The sequence below is a fragment of the Xenopus laevis genome, chromosome 2S (genome assembly GCF_017654675.1).
Source record: "Xenopus laevis strain J_2021 chromosome 2S, Xenopus_laevis_v10.1, whole genome shotgun sequence".
NCBI classification, from domain to species: domain Eukaryota; kingdom Metazoa; phylum Chordata; class Amphibia; order Anura; family Pipidae; genus Xenopus; species Xenopus laevis.
In genome coordinates, this window is record NC_054374.1 from 92,204,725 (window position 1) to 92,223,415 (window position 18,691).

The 18,691-nt window shown below is 36.9% G+C and overlaps 1 protein-coding gene across 3 annotated transcripts in view; it reads right to left on the bottom strand.

The window, feature by feature from the left end:
- The window catches only part of clip2.S (CAP-Gly domain containing linker protein 2 S homeolog), a 72,419-nt gene continuing 53,728 nt past the window's right edge, over positions 1 to 18,691 (bottom strand). For all 3 annotated transcript variants that reach the window (XM_041584125.1, XM_018249689.2, XM_018249686.2), the window contains 8 exons: positions 17,160 to 18,101; positions 14,347 to 14,404; positions 12,634 to 12,717; positions 10,313 to 10,469; positions 9,460 to 9,619; positions 7,604 to 7,789; positions 3,067 to 3,129; positions 1 to 2,005 (listed from right to left, as the gene is read on the bottom strand). In XM_041584125.1, coding sequence (XP_041440059.1) covers positions 1,994 to 2,005; positions 3,067 to 3,129; positions 7,604 to 7,789; positions 9,460 to 9,619; positions 10,313 to 10,469; positions 12,634 to 12,717; positions 14,347 to 14,404; positions 17,160 to 18,101 — 1,662 coding nt within the window. In that variant the 3' untranslated portion in view covers positions 1 to 1,993. The remainder of the gene's footprint in view (positions 2,006 to 3,066; positions 3,130 to 7,603; positions 7,790 to 9,459; positions 9,620 to 10,312; positions 10,470 to 12,633; positions 12,718 to 14,346; positions 14,405 to 17,159; positions 18,102 to 18,691) is intronic.

Consider the following 18,691-nt stretch of genomic DNA (forward strand, 5'->3'; position numbering starts at 1 on the left):
CCTAAATTAAAATATTTAATATATAAAAGATTGTGTTGCAACATTTATACATTTAACATTTTCAAAACATCAATATGTTGAGGGGCAAATGCACACTATTTCTGAGCAGGATGTGGCTTCCATTTATTCCCCATTAGATGGTAAATAGAAATGTGTTTTCCATACTGTGCACAAAACATGGCTGCTTTGGGTAATCTGCAAATTCTCTGCAGACTATAACAATGGCCCCACTAGGAGGCACATTTATCAATGGTTGTATTTAGAATTCATGAGAGTTTTTTAAAACTCCCATAAACTCGAAATTCGGCCAATTGAAATGTATTAATAAAATTGAATTTTCTCAGCTTGGACGAATATATTCAACCCAAAATCTCGAATCAAATTCGATTCCAATTAGAAAAACTCGAATCGAATTCTCTGGAAAAAACTCGAATGTCAGGAAGGCTGCAGACATCCCCAAATTGATCCCTGTACCTCTCCTCTTGACTTATACAGCAATTCGGCAGGTTTAAGGCGGCAAATAGTCGAAATCGAGTTATTCAAGAGCATGATAAATCTCAGAATTCAAATCCGAATTTGAATTAAAATTTGAATCGAGTTTTGATAATTCACAATTCGAATTTGAGAGTTTCAACCCATAATAAACCTGTCCCTAATAGTCACAAACATATGGGGCTGGTGCAATTGTCTAGAATTCATATTAGATTTTTATTTTTAGGCAATTCCGCTAATATATATAACTGCCCAACATGGTGGGGGAAATATGTTCTGTGCCGACCATAAGCTACACTGTCACACTGTACTTTCTATTGTAAGAAGAAACATCTAAAATAAAACATATTGTACAAAGTTTCATTTCATTTTTGTTTTATGATATAGCAGGTACTGCCTATTTATTTTTCATAAATCTCCTTTAATGTTACAACACGTTCATTCTTAATATAAAACATATAACAGGATTAGTTTCCCTTTAAGACAAAAAGGTCTAGATTTTTTGAAAACCTGTCAGTGTCATGTCTGCTTAGACAATCCGCACAATGTAATCTGCAAACTGAGCATTTACAGGCACATTTGCCCCCCTTTAAATAAATAAGATATTGCATGAATTAAAAGGTGTATTTTATCATTCTAAAAAGACCAGATCTATAGAGTCTAACGTTGAAGCCTTATATACCCTTCGTTTTAGTAAAGGTTCCTGCGGGATTTATGTATTAACCAGATATTTGAGTGGTTATACAGTGTTTATATGGTTTTACTTTTGTTTTATTTGGGCATTTTGAGAGCAAATGAGATAACCAGAGGTGGGCTTGCTATCTACATTCACATCATCTGTAATAAGTGCAGTTTGTTGATCATAGTCAGTCAGTAACTGCCACAACAATAACAAGGGTTATTTACAATTAAAAAAAAGCATATATACCATTCTTATCAAATACTGTTTTCCCTGAAAAAAAATTATATTTTTCATGATGAGTTTGGATCTTTGTTGACTTTGCTGTGTCATCCAATGCACAGAAACACTTGAGCTTCTTCTGCTGGTCAGATGATGTTTAATGATCCAAGCCTTTGCCGTGTCATCTCTGTCTTCAGATTCAGTAAAATATTTAGTGTCATAACTATGTTTGTGCCTGTAGTATTAAACATTTCAACTACAAATAAGTTATTATGGCAAGTGTTTACTTTAGCCATTCCAAATAGCTCTGGCAATGAAAGCTAAAGCAGACGAAATCAACAAAACAAAAATGAGAACTGGCCAAATCCAGGTTAGACAGTGCATTGTTACGTTAACTGGCCCATGATATGAGAAACAATTGGGATTGTGGAATTATAGATTGTGGAATTATGTGCTTCCTGAAGTCCATCAACTGGTGCCCTCCAAATGATTGTCCTAGAGAGATAGCTGATAGTGCTGTAGCTTATCAACACTGCTGTCTTAAATGAAAACACTGCGTTGGAGAATTTTAGGCCCACCAAAAAGGATTTGTCCTCAATTTTAATGATTTTCCTACAAGAAAAATAGAAAGAAAAAATTGATTAGTACAATATACATTAAAGAAGGTAAAAATGTTTCAAATGGAATGCTACCCGCAAATTTGTTTTTGCATAGCAAAAGGAAATGAAATAAAAGTTCAATGAAAAGGGCTTGTGCTGAACCTACTTTTCTTATCTACATCGCAAGGACCGAACATGAAGTGGTTTCAGTCTCCCTGTTGTCCTATTTACTTTAAGAAATAACAAGCAAAAAGCCTACCCAAACTAAAACCAGCGAATTTCCTACAACAAACAGAATGGTTTGATTATAAATGTAGTTATTATACCACGTGTTCTTGGGTTTTATACCCGACATTGCCACTATATTTATCAGAGATGCTCTGTTGGAGATTATTTATATTGTAAGAAAGGTTTCCAGGATGGTTGTGATTACTTAAAGAATGAAAATTTTATGCACTTTGTTTTTTTAAATAAAATAATAATAATGTACAATAAATGGATATTCCCCAGTGTCAAGGCCCGAAGGAGCAGTTTGCAGTGTGGACCAAGGAGGAAGCATTATAGGAGGAACACGGTTCGCGGTACACAAGGATTAGGCAGAAGAATCATCAGTTCAGGCGGAAAGATTTTGTGGTCAGGATTCAGGCTTGGGTCAAGGATCAGGAATTCACATAATAATCACACCCAGGAACTCCTATAATCGGGCAAAGATTCAGGCCTCTGGCGTCCTTTTATGTGACTTTTCGCGCCAAAACATTTTGATTCTGCGCCGGAATGGTGCGCTGGCGTCCGAGGACCCACGACTCCCCTGGGCGCCGACGTCTTGGGGAAGAGGCCGAAAGAGTAGGGAGCACCCGCGAGCGCTCCTTACACCCAGGCCCGGGTTTTCCTTATTTGGCACCCCCCCCAGGCTGCCAGGTCTCGCCACAAATCCGGGCCTGATAATCCCATACTAAATAAAGGGTATCACCTTTAGTGAAGAGAATACTGTTGCATTTACTAGCCATTGACACACTATAGTAATATTGTCAGAAAACTGTGACCTCTTATTTAACGTTACTATTTCTTTCTCACCTCTTCTTTGTGGGCCGTGTCCTGTTCATGGATCCCATTGGCGGAACCTGAGTTTTCAGTAATCTGACAGAAAACAAAGGAAAAACACTGCTCAAGCAAGACACTATTGACATTTCAGCATCTAATTTTGGCATGGAAATAAGACAATATAGACATAGCCAATTATCCATATTTACAAAAGTAGCCCAACTAATACATTATTTGGTAATGTCTCTTGATCATTTTACAGATATCAAGGCAATAGTCACACCTTAAAGGAGAACTAAAGTTAAAATCATCGGGGTGGTGTCAAATGTTAGGTACCTGTCAGTAATTATAAACCCCTTATACCCAGAGCATGTGCTCCTATTAGCAGAAAACTGCACCAGCCAGGGCATAGAAGCTCATTCTCCATGATCCTTCTTCCTCTTATGTCCTCTTTTCTCTAGGCAGGTGTTTGTATTGAATTAAGGCAACTAAGCTGGTAAAAGGTATTGAAAATCTTAGCTATGAGGAAAGACTGGCCATGTTAGGGTGGTTCATGCTGGAAAAGAGGTGCTTAAGGGGTGATATGATAACTATGTATAAATATATATAAGGGGACCATACAATAATCTCTCTAATGCTTTATTTACCAGTAGGTCTTTCCAGCTGACACAAGGTCACCCATTCCGATTAGAAGAAAAGAGGTTCCACCTGAATATTCGGAAGGGGTTTTTTTTTACAGTGAGAGCTGTGAAGATGTAGAATTCTCTCCCTGAATCAGTTGTACAGGCTGATACATTAGATAGCTTTAAGAAAGGGTTGGATTGCTTTTTTAGCAAGTGAGGGAATACAAGGTTATGGGAGATAGCTCATAGTACAATTTGATCCAGGGACTAGTCCGATTGCTATTTTGGAGTCAGGAAGGATGAATCAAATTTGAGAGGCTTCAAATGGTTTTTTTGCCTTCCTCTTAATCAACTAACAGCAAAGCGGGTTAAAATTGAGTTTAAAGGTTGAACTTGATGGATGTCTTTTTTCAACCTAATTTACTATGTGCAGTAGCTTGAAGAAATCAGCGTATTGTGTCTAAGTTCTGCATATACTTTACTGGACATGTGCCTGCCCTGACTGGAAAAAAAAAGAAGATGGAAGTGCATAAGATGAAAATGAGGACCTTCTACAGAAATAACCAGTGCTGGTGCAGTTTTTAGCAAACAGGAGCACTGAGCTGGGGTATCAGGTAAGAGATTATTATCCCTGGCGGGTACCTAAGATGTTGGATAATTATTGCTGTAACCAAGTTATACACTTCAGAAGCGATTCATAAAAATCACATTTTATTGTATTACTGTATTTTGGTATTAAACATCGGTTTTTACAGTTAAACTCTAAACATTAAATTAGTCATGACAATAAAGCAGAATACTAAAAGGAAAGTAACTAGCAGAGCAAATTGCTGCATAAATCAACAATTTTAAAAAGCTGAGTCACAAAGTGAAGTTCCAGTAATTGAAGAATGGAAGAGAAAGTCTAATTGTACAGTTGTCAATAAAAGTCAGAGATCCTCTTTAACACACTGAGTTAAAGGAAAGGGTAGGATTTGTTATTAGACTTAAAATCAGGGATAGATTCTGCAAGAGCATTGGGAGCACTCACAGCAGCACATATGTATATATAAAAAATATATATATATATATATATATATATATATATATATATATATATATATATATATATATATACACATACAATCGCTCCACATGGCTTTGAGTATCTATCTATCTATCTATCTATCTATCTATCTATCTATCTATATATATATATATATATATATATATATATATATATATATCTCATTAATTAAAATGATACTGAAAATTCCAAACCAATAGATATCATAGATGCTACAATGCACTTGTTACCTTTTCAGATTTAAAATTGCTCACAATTGGGCAAATGGATCTCTGAGCATGTGAGAGTTGCATGAAATGTTTAGCAAAGCCCTTCCTGGGACATTATAGCAAATTAGTCCAGCTAGAAATCATGGGTATAGAGATGCTTAATTCTTGACAGAGAGTAAGAAAGGAGAAGGAAAGGCTTGGTGCACTTGTGGGTGCCAAATGTTAGGCATCACCAAGTGATTGTATTGACTTACCTGAAACCACGGGCCTCTGAGTGAATCATTTGCCGAAGTTGCCTGAAGTTTCCTCGTCAGGCAACTTCGGGCAACTTCAGGCAACTTCAGAAAATGAAATGCTCGAAGTGCCATCCGGCTGGCGGTTTACATTCTAGCTGGCGACTAATCTCTAATCTAATCTCCCCGAATCTGCCTGTGTGCCCTGACCCTTATACAAAATGTAAAAACCTCTGCTGTTATTTTTTTTTGAATTCCTATTGGCTACAATAAAAGCCCAGGACAGGGTCAGCCCACATGGTGTATTTATGGACATAAAAAAAGCCTGCAAGGAGAACTGAGCAAAACTTTCCAAGGTTCTGAATCTGATCCAAGGCTCTTAGACTAAGAAACATGCCCTGTGAAATGGTTGACTGGAACTTTCTAGTGGGTGTAAATATTATTCTAAGGAGTCATTGATGTCATGCTCACTCAAATCCCTAAAGGTGTGTCCTTACTCTTCTATTAGCATTATGATATGCGTGTGATTAGAGTGAACAGCACCAGCACATCCCACATTTTCAACAGGTGTGAAGCTGATAATGAAAATGCCACTCCCTACTAATCTTCAATTATATCTTGTTAAAGGAAAACTATACCCCCCAAACAATGTAGGTCTCTATAAAAAGATATTACATAAAACAGCTCATATGTAAAATCCTGCTTCATGTAAATAAACCATTTTCATAATAATATACTTTTCTAGTAGTATGTGCCATTGGGTAATCATAAATAGAAAATTGCCATTTTAAAAAATAAGGGCCGCCCTCTGGGATCGTAGGATTCACTGTACTCACAAACAAACCAACAAACCATACATGTTAGGTCACATGAGCCAATTAACAGACAGAGTTGTGTCTTTTGCTTCCTCACTTCTTCCTGTTACAGTAAGAGTTGTAGTATTTCTGGTCAGGTGATCTCTGAGACAGCACACAGACCATCACGAAATGGTGGCTCAAGGCAAGAGATGTAAAAGGGCAATATTTACTTTAATATATATTCCAGTTTGGTAAGATTCTTTAATATGCCACTTAATATGATATAAACTATCTGTTGCTTAAGTGTTCATTTTGGGGGTATAGTTTTCCTTTAAGTGAGAAGTTGATTGTTTGTTCCAATGTTCTTCTTATGAGTAGCCATGTACCAGAATAGGACAAGTCACTTTTCTAGTATTGTTTATTATTGGTGAGATGTTGCCATATAGATTGCTTTTTTGGGCATTTTTACATTGAAGCATTTGACTATTTCAACTCCATTGTAGATATCTTGGTAATAGATTTGATGTGGACATTTATTATGCAGTGCAATGACTCTTTTCTATCCATCTATGTCTATTTCTTAAAAGTAGCCCTGTCTAAAACAGATCGATTTGAATAAGCTAAATAGTTGATGGACTATAAAATCACGCAAAACATAATGCAACGGAAACAACCTATGCCAATTGTCAAATCGTCATGTTCTTGATGTCATCTTATCCTTCTTCTATATAAACAATACTGCAGATTCAGCCACTTAACTGTTCCGTATTATTGCTCTTACGTTAATGTAGGTATATAAATCTAGCATTTGCCATAGTGATGAGTTTGCTATTTCAGACAACTGAATGTGAGAACATGTCCCACAAAATATATAAGGACTCATTTACAACATGGAAGCACAGTGCAGTACAAATTCTGCAATATTTTTTGTACTTTGCACCCTGCTTTCAGCATTGTCTGTATAATCGTAGGTCTTAACATTTTTAGGAACAGTTCAGTTTAAAAAATAAAAACTGGGTAAATAAATAGGTTGGCAAAATAAAAATGTTTCTAATTTAGTTAGTTAGCCAAAAATGTAATGTAAAAAAGGCTGAAGTGACTTGGCCCTTGGGCTGAACGATTGGATTACAATGCTACAACTGTGCGCCGACGGGTCACAGGGCTGCATCAACTAGCCGATGCGGTCCTGGATCGTTAAAAAAAATCAAACTTGACCGATCGATATCTGCCCGATTTTTGGCCTGATATAGATCGGGAGGACCCGTCGGGAGCCCCCACACATGGGCATATAAACTGCCAAATCGGTCTAAAGGACCGATATCCGCAGCTTTAATCTGCCCGTGTATGGCCACCCTTACTCTGAATTAGTCAGCAACTTGAAGGGGGGCCACATGGGACATAACTGTTCAGTGAGATTGTAATTGATCCTCAGCATGCTGGCTAGATTCAAACGCAAGCAGATATGACCCATGGGCCCCCCCCCTCAAGTCACTAATTGTGGAAACCTAGAGAGCTGCAAAGCAGGACGTAGTGTTCTGGCTATTATGTTACACATCCGGTCACTCCAGCCTTCAGATTCATTTAAGAGTACAGAGACCTGAGACTAGAATAAACCTGTGAACACTGTATCTGCAGTTAGTACCTGTGGCTTATCTGCTCCATTTCGCATGGCCTCCATTAGTTTCTCCACCTGTTGACCCTGATCAAGGGCAACCCGCAGAGCATCCTCTGTGTTAATCAAACGGTGTTGTAATCGCAGAACTTCTGACTCTGTTGTGGGATCAATAAGTGAGTAGCGCCTCTGTTCTGATCCAGGCTTCTCTTTATCCTAGAAGTTAAAGGAGAAGGAAAGGTTAAAACTAAGTAAGCCTTATCAAAAAGGTCCATCTAAATATACCAGTAAACCCCCAAAGTAATGCTGCTCTGAGTCCCCTGTCAAAAGAAACACAGCATTTCTTTCCTTCTATTGTGTACACATGGGCTTCTGTATCAGACTTCCTGCCTTCAGCTTAAACCTCATTGCCCTGGGCAAGAGCATGCTCAGTTTGCTCCTCTCCCCCCACCCCCTCCCTTCTCTACTGTAATCTGAGCCCAGAGCAGGGAGAGACTCAGGCAGGAAGTGATGTCACACCACATTAATACTGCAGCTCCTATTCTAAACAAACAGAGTTTCTAGAGCTTTTTACTCAGGTATGGTAAAACATTCTACAGAATAAATATAGCATTCTAGCTTGCACTAGTGCAGCTAATCTATTGGCAATAAAATGCCTCTGTAGCTTTCCTTCTCCTTTAAGGCAAAATAGAAGAAATTGAAATATTGCATAAATATGAAGTGCTAAGGAGCAGCAAACTTACTGGTTCCCACAGAGGGAGTTCCTGGGGGGAATGTAATAAAATTTGCAAAGAGCACAACTTTTAACCTTTAATGCATGCTCTGGAGTTTCTTTAAATATTTTGTCGCAAAAAATAGTTTGTGATTGCGAAATTTTAATACATACAATGAGAATGTTCACAACATGCAGTTTTGTCACACACTTTGCGAGGAAATCATCGAGGTCTTAATTAGTCAAAAAAGGTGCAAACATAGTCGCTATTGGGTGCAAGCATCTTTGGGAAAGTTTTTTTTGCGATAACAAAGCAAATTACATACCCCCTAATGAGTTGTGAAGAAAGGATGTAATGGCAATATATAATCAGTTACTTGTCTGATTCTGTGGTACTCATGTACTTTACTTTAAAGGAGAACTAAAGCTAACAAAGAAATTGTTTAGAAATATTGTACATTATGTTGTGATAATCTACACCAGCCCATGTGACTACTACCCTTTAGAAGTGAAGAGCTGTGCCCCATTAGCTCCCCATGCCATGGGCTGCTGTCCGTTGCCTGAGTTTAGGGATTGACTCACAAAATTATATAAACAGCATATAAAATCAAAAAATATATATCAAAATACAAGGCTAATTAGTAATTAATTCAGAATTTAATCAGCCCTCTAGCATCATTGTCTCTGAAAAGTGAAACTCATTTTTGCTTGATTATTCGAGTTGATCCCTAAGCTTCTCAACAGCTGCTCAAAGCATGATTGAGCATGTGCAGTGTTACTGACACTCCTAACAAAATCCAAGATGGTGACCTCCCGTGCACAAGTTCAAAGGCCTCAATCATTACTGTTATAGAGATTTATAGGCTGATGCAGTAATTTCAGCATATAAAATATTGTACTCCTACCCATATTTGATTTAGAGTTTTCTTTAAGAAAAATCAGAAATCATGAAAAACCATTGGTTAATAAAAATACACTGTTAACATCTTTAAAAATTCTCTTTTAATTGACCGTTAACATTATCATAGCTTTATAGCTATATTTTTACATTTGCCTTTTTCTGCCATCGTCCAAGCCACTGTAGGGTCATTTCAACCTATTGTTTAGAATAAGTTAAAATCATCTAAGACTAGAAAGGCATGAGCAGAACAATGTTATGTTTAAGTTTACTTGCCACAATAATTAACTTGTCTCTTAATATTTTTATTTCTTCCTTGAGTTTTTGCTCCTTTGATCTCCAATCTGCTTTATGAACTTCTCTGCTTAAATCTTTCTCTGGTCCTGGAGAGTGGCGATTGGCTTCCAGAAGCAGAGCTCTCAATTCATTTAGACTTCTGAGATAAAAAAAAAAAAACACAACACAGGGCAGAATAAGAGACTGTTGAAATTTCACCCACCCATCGTACACTTTGCTGACCTTCATGGTATTCTATAGCTTGTCCTTGGGTTGAATAAACGTATACTGTACTAAGGGTCTTTCATTTGGCCAACTGAGTAAAATTTTACATTCATTTTACATTAAGGCCAATAATCTTCCATCCAGCCAGATCTCTTATTTGGTGCAGCGGTCAAACAAGCTGATCTCTACCCAACTTGGCCATCCATGCTGTGGGCCAAATTTGTCTGATATGATTGTTGGCCCGGGGGGATAAAAAGAGGGCCTACGGAGACCATTGTACGCGGACAACATGTCAATGCAGTCTACATACAACACGATTTTGTAACCTACCTCATAGAAAAGTTTTTATCAAGTTGTGTATGGCTACTTTAATTTGGAGATTTAAAGCACCAATATATTGAGCATCACTGTACAATAAATGGATGAATGCATACAGATTGCATACAAAAAAACAGAAAACCAATAACAGATACAGTACAAAAGTAAAGAAGGGCTTACAATCAACTACACAGTATTACAAGAAACTGTACTCTCTGTTCATTATTTCTTGTATACAAAACATAAAAAAAAAGTTAGTAATAAACTTATCCTACAAATAAAGTATATATATTTAACTCATTCCACTCACCGCTCCTTCTTGAGTAAATCTTGACTGATCATAACAAACTTCCCTGAGGAATCATGGGACTTCCTCCAAAAAGCTTCTAGTTCTGCTTCCAGCCTTTTATTCTCTTTTACTAAAGCATCAACTTTCTTTTCTCCTGCTTTGCATTTGTTTTCTAGTGCTGTCATTGATAGTAAATCAGAGTAATTTGATTAGTTTGTCATATCATATGTATATACAGTATAAAAAGGCATAACTCTGATATTTGGTGTACCTATTATATTTTAATAAAGTCATGATCAAAACTTCTTATATTACATATTACATGTTTACTTGTTTCTTAGTTAAAAGAACACTCTACAAGGAACAAATACAAATAAACATCATGCCCAAGCCACTTGAAGTACCAATCATTAACTGAGGATAATAGGAGAACATAAAATAAAACGAAACATTTATTATTAAACATTAAAAATACAAAAGCCACTTAATCGTGTTAACCAAAACAAAAGATTTAAACGTTTTTGGCACCTTAACAATCAGTACATAATAACAACCGTTTTGACAGAAATGCCACCCTTTTAAAAATTTCTTGCAGCCAATTTTGCCTTTCTTGCATGCAGGACAATCAGGGGCAGATTTATCAAGGGTCGGATTTGGAGTTAATGGGAGTTATTTTAAACTCCCATCACTTCGAAATTTGAATAAAAAAAGACCAACCAAAATTTATTAAGAAAATCAAATTTTTTAACTACGGGTGAATAGGCTGTATTCGATTATTTGAATCCCGATTGTATTCGATCGAATTAGATTCAAAGTTTTTCCCGAAGAAAACTTCGATTTTTCATTGTCCACCAAATGACTCCAAATTGGTTGTAGGAGGTTCCCCATAGGCTAAAACAGCAACTCGGCAGGTTTTAGATGATGAATAGTTGAAGTCGAATTTTTATATAGACAGTATATGATAAATTTTGATTTTCGATTTTTTGAATTTTTTTCAAATTCAAATACCTCAAAATTTGAATTTAAAATTTTGATTTTTCAATTCGACCCTTGATAAATCTGCCCCTTATAGTCCAGGTCCTGGTTGCCTTGCATGCACTGCATGTGTGAGATCCACACAGTGATTGCCCATAATACTTAAATCTTGGGGACAGAGATGGTCATTCCAAAACCTTAATATTTTTAATTTATCATTTCAAACTTTTTCAGATGCACTATGCAAAATTAGCTTCCAGGATTTGTTAATATTTGATAAAATTTATTTTTACCCCTATCCACACAATATTTTCTGCCCCAGTACTACTACACAAATCCAAAGCATAATAGATACATCCCTATGCTTAAGAGTTGGCAAGGGGTTCTTTTCTTCTAATGTTTCCCCATTTTTTCTGCAACAAACCTTTAGTGAATGTCGGCAAAAAAAAATCATATTTATTTGATCAGATAATTGTACTGGTTTCATTCCTCTCAGGGATCTGCAACCATGGCTCTCCAGCTGTTAAGGAACTACAAGTCCCACAATGCATTTGCCTTTAGACTCCTTCATTAGACTCCTTCATTGCATTGTGGGACTTGTAGTTCCTTAACAGCTGGAGAGCCAAGGAAGGTTATGTAAAGGTGGCCATACAGATTTTAGCTGCTGATTCAGCTTATTCAGTCTGAGTCTGTAGTTTATCTTTCCATGTATAGGACACTCCTACTTGAAAATTGACCAGATATCAATTGTCAGGGTTAAGAAAATCAGGGTGAAGAACACATGAAATTGGGCATATCAGGGAAACATCCGCTTGTTTGATGACCTTGGCCAAATCTGTTAAATTATTCAAATAAATACTGTAGAAAGGTAATGTAAAAGCATCAGGCAAATACTTTTATGAAAAATTATAAATAGCATTCAAAGACAATGTTATGATAAATAATAAAAAAAGGTTATTTTCTGATGTCAGTATCTCTTTAATATGTTGCAGAGATGCCCTTATACTGTCAAATGTCTAAAATGTAGTGTTTTAGTTAGAGTTGCCTCTGTAACATAATATCAAAGGAGACCATGTTATGATCACTATTCCCTTAATACTCACGCACACAAATGCTAGAGATGAGTTTGGTATTATTCGTTATTACAAGATCCAAAAGGGAATCATTCCTAGCAACGATAATCAGTTTAATATAAAATGGGTGAAGTGTATAATTGACTAGCAGGGGAAGCTTTTCAGGATACCATTGCATCATCACAAGATGGGGATTTTAATACTTTTGAAGCCTTTGTGGGAATATCCATTACATTTAATGCCAGATAAACTATGTAACTGTGTAATGAAAATGTAAGTCAACATATAACTTACCATTGACCTGAGCTTTTAGTGCTTCAGTATGTGATGTAATCGTTGATACTTCTTTGTCCCGCTTACTGAGTTTGACTTGTAGATCTTAATAGAACCAAAATATAACATTAGCTTTCTAACCCTTATAGAACACAACAATTTCAGCTTATAAGGAGAATTCCTAACTTGTCATGTAGATTTAATTCTAAATAACACTGTTTACATTACAAATAATTTACTCTACCACAGTGGTCCCCAACCAGTGGCTCACAAGTAACATGCTGCTCACCAACCCCTTGGATGCTACTCCCAGAGGCCTCAAAGCAGGAGCTTATTTTTCAGTTCCTGGCTTGGAGGCATATTTTAGTTGGATAAAAAACAGGTCTACCAAATAGCCAATCATAGTCCTTATTTGGTATCCCCCAGGAACTTTTGTAATGCTTGTGTTGCTCCCTATTTAATTTTAGATTTCAGTCTTGCTTAGGTGTAAATAGGGGTCTCCAACTCAAGCATATTACATTTAATTCATAAACCAATAAAAGTATTTTTTTAGCTATAATACTGATGTGTAGGCAGCCATCTCACATCATTGTGTCTGATTCTGCTCAACAGAAAGAGCCAGCACTTCTCAATGGAACTGCATTCAAATAAGTTTCTCCTACTCACTGTAACTAGAGGAGTTGCAGTGGAACTTGGATTTTTACTACTAAGTGCTATTCTCATATATACCACTAGGTCGGGCATGGGAGCATTGTTAGCAATGCATGTGTCAGGGAGCTGTTACCTTGTAAACTTCCCATTGTTCTACGTATAGGCTGCTTGAGGGGAGGGGTTTATATCACTTTTACTTGCAGTGCAGAAGTAAAGAGTGACTGAAGTTTATCAGTGCACAAGTCACATGACTGAGGGCACCTGGGAAACTAACAACATATCTAGCCCATGTGAAATTTCATAATTATATATTTAAAAACCGGCTTGCTCTTTTAAAAAATGGATTTCAATGCAAAATTCTGCTGGAGCAGCACTATTAGCTGATACATTTTTAAAAAAATGTTTGCCCATGACAGATGTAGACACATTTACTAGAAATCTAGAAAATAACAGTGACTCTATCACCAGCTGGCGTTAACATGCAGCTTCTATTCAACACAATGGGTATGCAGCAATTGAGTGATTATAGGTGTCAGAAAACAAACTGGCCTGTATTCCACAGGCCAAAAGAAGCGAAAATATAGTGGCACTTTTTTATGTATTTTAATTTTTTTTATTGATTAGTTTAAACTAATAAAAGATCAGGTGAGCACACTGGAAACTAGAGATACATGTGAAAATCATATTGGTCAGTTAAAGGTATTTTGAAAAGGAGGTAAACCTGTATTTGTACTCAAACTGTGGGTAAAGGGGGGAAAAAGTCGGAGGAAATGACCGGTGGGCCAACTATAATACAAGATTCTGTATAACTAGGGTTCTTAGTGACCTCCATTGTTTTTATTAATCATCAGATTAATAATCGTAACTATTTTTGCAAATTGGATTGCAGATTAAGTTTTCCTAGTGAAATGGCTTGTCCATAACTGTTACATTGTTAATTTGGTTGAACACATTTGTTCATGAAGTTTGCAACTTTATACAACAAAGTCCATAGTATATAGATGCTTGATTTTTTTATGACATCACATAAATGATCCCATCCCCCAGTTATTGTTCATGTGACTATTATCTAAAGCTGTATACCTTCTATAGTATTCTTCATTTTTATCTTCTCTTCTGAAATGTCATTTGTCTCAATCATCTATAAAAAAAAGAATTAATTGGTTATTAAATAATTATGTAAGAGGAAACAAAGCTGATTCTGCATGCTTTTAAGTTATTTTTGTAACAATATTATCCTAAAAGGCCATTTAACACAGTAAATTGCAGTGTGTTGCGGCTACTTTGTGAAACTCCATGCAGGCTTTAGATAACGGTCCAGAAGCCAAAGTATCAAAGAGACAAAGCAGGTCTTACCTCCTACCATTGTCTTTTACTTACTGTATAATAACCTGCTAAAGAGAAATAGAATGTTTACAATCCTTGGTGGTATGGCATGGGGTTATCTGAGCAGATCGGGCAAACAACTGCACCAATAAGGGCTTGTTTACAAACAGAGAGGCACAAGAGCAAAACAAGCACCATGGGGTTTATTTATCAAAGAGTGAAGTGAAAGATCAACATAGTCTGCTAGAGTGAAATTCTGCCACTCTGCATTAATTTCTATGGGATTTTGAAAGGCGTATTTATCAAAGGATGAACTTTCACCCATTTATAAATACTTATAGAAATTAATGGAGAGTGGTGGAATTTCACTCTAGAGGACTGTGGTGATCTCTACCTTCACTCTTTGATAAATATACCCCTATGTTTTTTAAATTTTGTACTTTGCCCTTTTTCTGCAATTTGAACCCACTGCAGCATGTGCAATGCTTTGTACTTGCAGCCAACATGTGGGCTTTCCCTGCCAGTTATGGCAGAAGCGACAGGGAACAGCAGATGCAAACAGTGTCGGACTGGCCCACAGGGATACCAGGAAAACTCCTGGTGGGCCCAGGTGTCAGTGTCCCCTCATGCTGCTGAACATTTGGCCTATTTTATGGTCATTCCCTATTTCTATGAGAACAAAGAGGCTAAATAGATGGAACAATTGATTATAGTATGTAAAGAAAACAGACTAGGAGAATAGAGATTGATTAAGGAGATGAAGAATAATAGTACTGACAGTGGCCCCTGGTCTAAGGTTCTCTAGTCTGAGGTTTTTGGGTGGGCCCCTGGTGTCCCAGTCCGACACTGGATGCAAAGTAATTAGTCCAGGGGTTCCCTTTGGGTGAGCACTTTTTGCCTGTACCAATGGTAAATTAGCCTTGTAGCTGCAACCAGAGCAAATAAAATGATGTAGTTAGCTGGTAGAATTTGTTTAAAAGAAAAATAATCCATTTTATATATTTACCACCAACAACACAAATATTCAGGCACAACATATTTTATTTCTCTGCTTGTGTGTGTGTATGTATATATATATGTATATATATATATATATAGCCTCCTTGCAAGTCCGCACACGTCGTTTGTCTGCTACTTCGGGTGCAGTGTGTAGATTGTAGTATACAGCATTCCAAGTTTACACGCACACCTTATCAGAAATCAATAATTATTTATTAGCATATATTATGCAATGCATCCGCATCGACGTTTCGGTTCATGGTCTTGAACCTTTCTCAAGATTCTTTACTATCATGCTTTATGGTAAAGCATTTTGAGAAAGGTTCAAGACCATAAACCGAAACATCGATGCGGATGCATCGCATAATATATGCTAATAAATAATTATTAATTTCTAATAAGGTGTGCGTGTAACCTTGAAATGCTATATATAGATATATACACACACACACACACATGTCCGTCTGGGTGGCACACTGTTTCTTGCATATTAACCGGGTGCATATAAATATATATATATATATATATTTATTTATTTTTTTACGTTTTTTAAAGGACCATGTAAAAAATGAAAAATCTGGCAAAATGTAAAATAAGGGAAGTGTGCAGGAATTACTTTAAAAAGTACTGAAACTTTACCATTGCCTTTAGTCTTTTCCCCTCTGCCCAGGTCCCTTACTCCTCTTTCAGCACTATTTGCCTTCTGAACTGCTTCTGTCCCCTCAAACACAGCCCCTTTGCTACTACAGTCCTGTCCCCTTTCTCCTCCAGCAATGATTACTCTTCTTAAAGCTGGCCATAGACGCAAAGATCCGATCGTACGAATCCGTGCGATTTTCGGACCATGTGTGGAGAGTCCCAACATTTTTTGTCTGGCAGAGATTGGTCATTTGGTCGGTCGGACATTGTAGAAAATTTATGTCGGCTGCCGATAATATCGCTACATGTATTGCTGATGTATTTTCAGTGGGAGACTGTCACTAGCTTGTCTGTCAGGGGCAGAACATCGGCTGATCTTTTCTTTTCTACTTTATTTAATCTGAATGGTTAATGGCAGGTCGGGAGATGGGATTCGAACGATCGGATCTTTGCATCTATGGCCAGCTTTACACTTGTGTCCTGCCCAAATAAGGAAAACCGGGCAGGATCTCCCTTGATTGACATAGCGCTCAGCCAATCGCTGATCACCACATCATAGCCCCACCCATGTAACGCCGCTCACTCCACCTACAACATCACTGACCCGTCCCTCATAGCTTCACCCTCTGCCCGAATCGTGGGCCGATGGCAACCCTATGGTATAGCTGCAGAGTGCAGTCTTTTTATAATCATACAATTTTAATTTGTAGCTATTATTGCAGTTGGCAGTATGGCTGCTCCCTTACTGTATATATACATGTATCTCTTATATACAGGGCAAGTTTGTTCTTTGATATTCAGCAATGCTGTAAAACTGAGCACACGTAGGTAATTATATTAGTGCACATTTATATTTTAAATGCATACAGTGGGAAATGTCATACTGTTTGTCTACTGAAGCATTTTCTATAAATATTAGAAAATAATCATACATTAGCATTTTGAGATGGATGGAACTCCATTGTCTGTAATTTATTTTCCAAGACCAGAAGTGTCTCCTGCAACCTTTGGATTTCTTGTTTATTTCGTACATCAGATTTCTGAAGAGTGTCATGATCCTGCATTTTCTGTTCTGCGCTTGAAATCTGCTCCTTTAGGAAGGCTATGGCTTGTGTCTGATCGCTATATTGAGTTTGTAACTTTTCTAGTTCACCCACTCTAAGTTCTGCTTCTCTGCATTTGTCTTTAATATCCTGAAGTTCTTTGAGGTGCTGATTTGTTTTTGACTCTAGTTGTGCTTTCCAGTTGTTATTGCTTTCTTCAACTTCATCCCTTATCTCCTGCAGTTTCATCTTGAGGTTTTCGTTTTCCTTAATGTGGATGGCTATGTCAATCTCGTTCTTGGCTTTCAGGTTCTCAGTCTCAAGTTGATGCTCCATTTTTAAACTTTCCAAATTTGCTTTAAGCTCCACTATCTCTTTATGTTTGGTGTCAGGGTTGGTGGACAGAGAGCCCTTTAAGTCCTCCAATGACCTCTGATGATTAGTAACTAAGCTATCCAGTTTAGACTTCCAACTATCCATCATGCCTATATTCTCCTTGGTAGCCTGCTCAAGCTTCTTCTTTAGTTCCACAATCTCCTGGACATGTTTCTCATTTGAGCTTTTTAGTTTTTCCACCTCCTGTTGGTATTTTTTTATGCTTTTCTCATACGTGTCTCTCTGCTGGCTGCTCTCTTTATGGTGTTCCTTACTGGCAGACAAGAGTTTGTCTCGAAGACGCAATGCTTCTGTCTGCAGACCCAGATTGTTTTCCGGAATCTCTGACTGACTGGAATTCAACAAGCAGTGATGAAGGTCTTCAATTTCATTGCGACGAAGGTTCAGCTCCTCTTCCAGTTGTTGAATTCTTGACTGTTCAGCAACAGTTGTTAGCTACAGAGAAGTTGAAGAATACAAAATATTATCAGTATTGTACATGATGATATGCCAATCTCTTACACATTAAGCTAAGATTCCAGAAAGAAATGTGCAAACTGTAAATGAATTATGAAATTATGAATTATGAATGAAAATGAATTAATATTGATGAGGATTATTTTACACCATAGTATAATGTCCTACTCAGCTATAATTAGAGTTCTATTTACAGTGTGTTTATTTTGTTAATAGTACATGTATGGGACCTGTATGGGACCTATTATCCAGAATGTTCGGACCTGGGGTTTTCCGGATAAAGGATCTTTCCATAATTTGAATCTTCATACCTTCTACTAAAAGATTATTTGAATATTAAATAAACCCATTAGGCTATTTTTGCTTCCAATAAGGATTAATTATATCTTAGTTTGGGTCAAGTACACGGTACTTTTTTATTATTACAGAGCAAAAGGAAATACATTTTAAAAATTTGGATTATTTGGATAAAATTGACAGTGGCAGACAGCCATCCCCTAATTTGGAGCTATCTGGATAATGGGTTTTTGGTTACCTGTACCAGGATTCCATATTTTTTTTTATGTGGC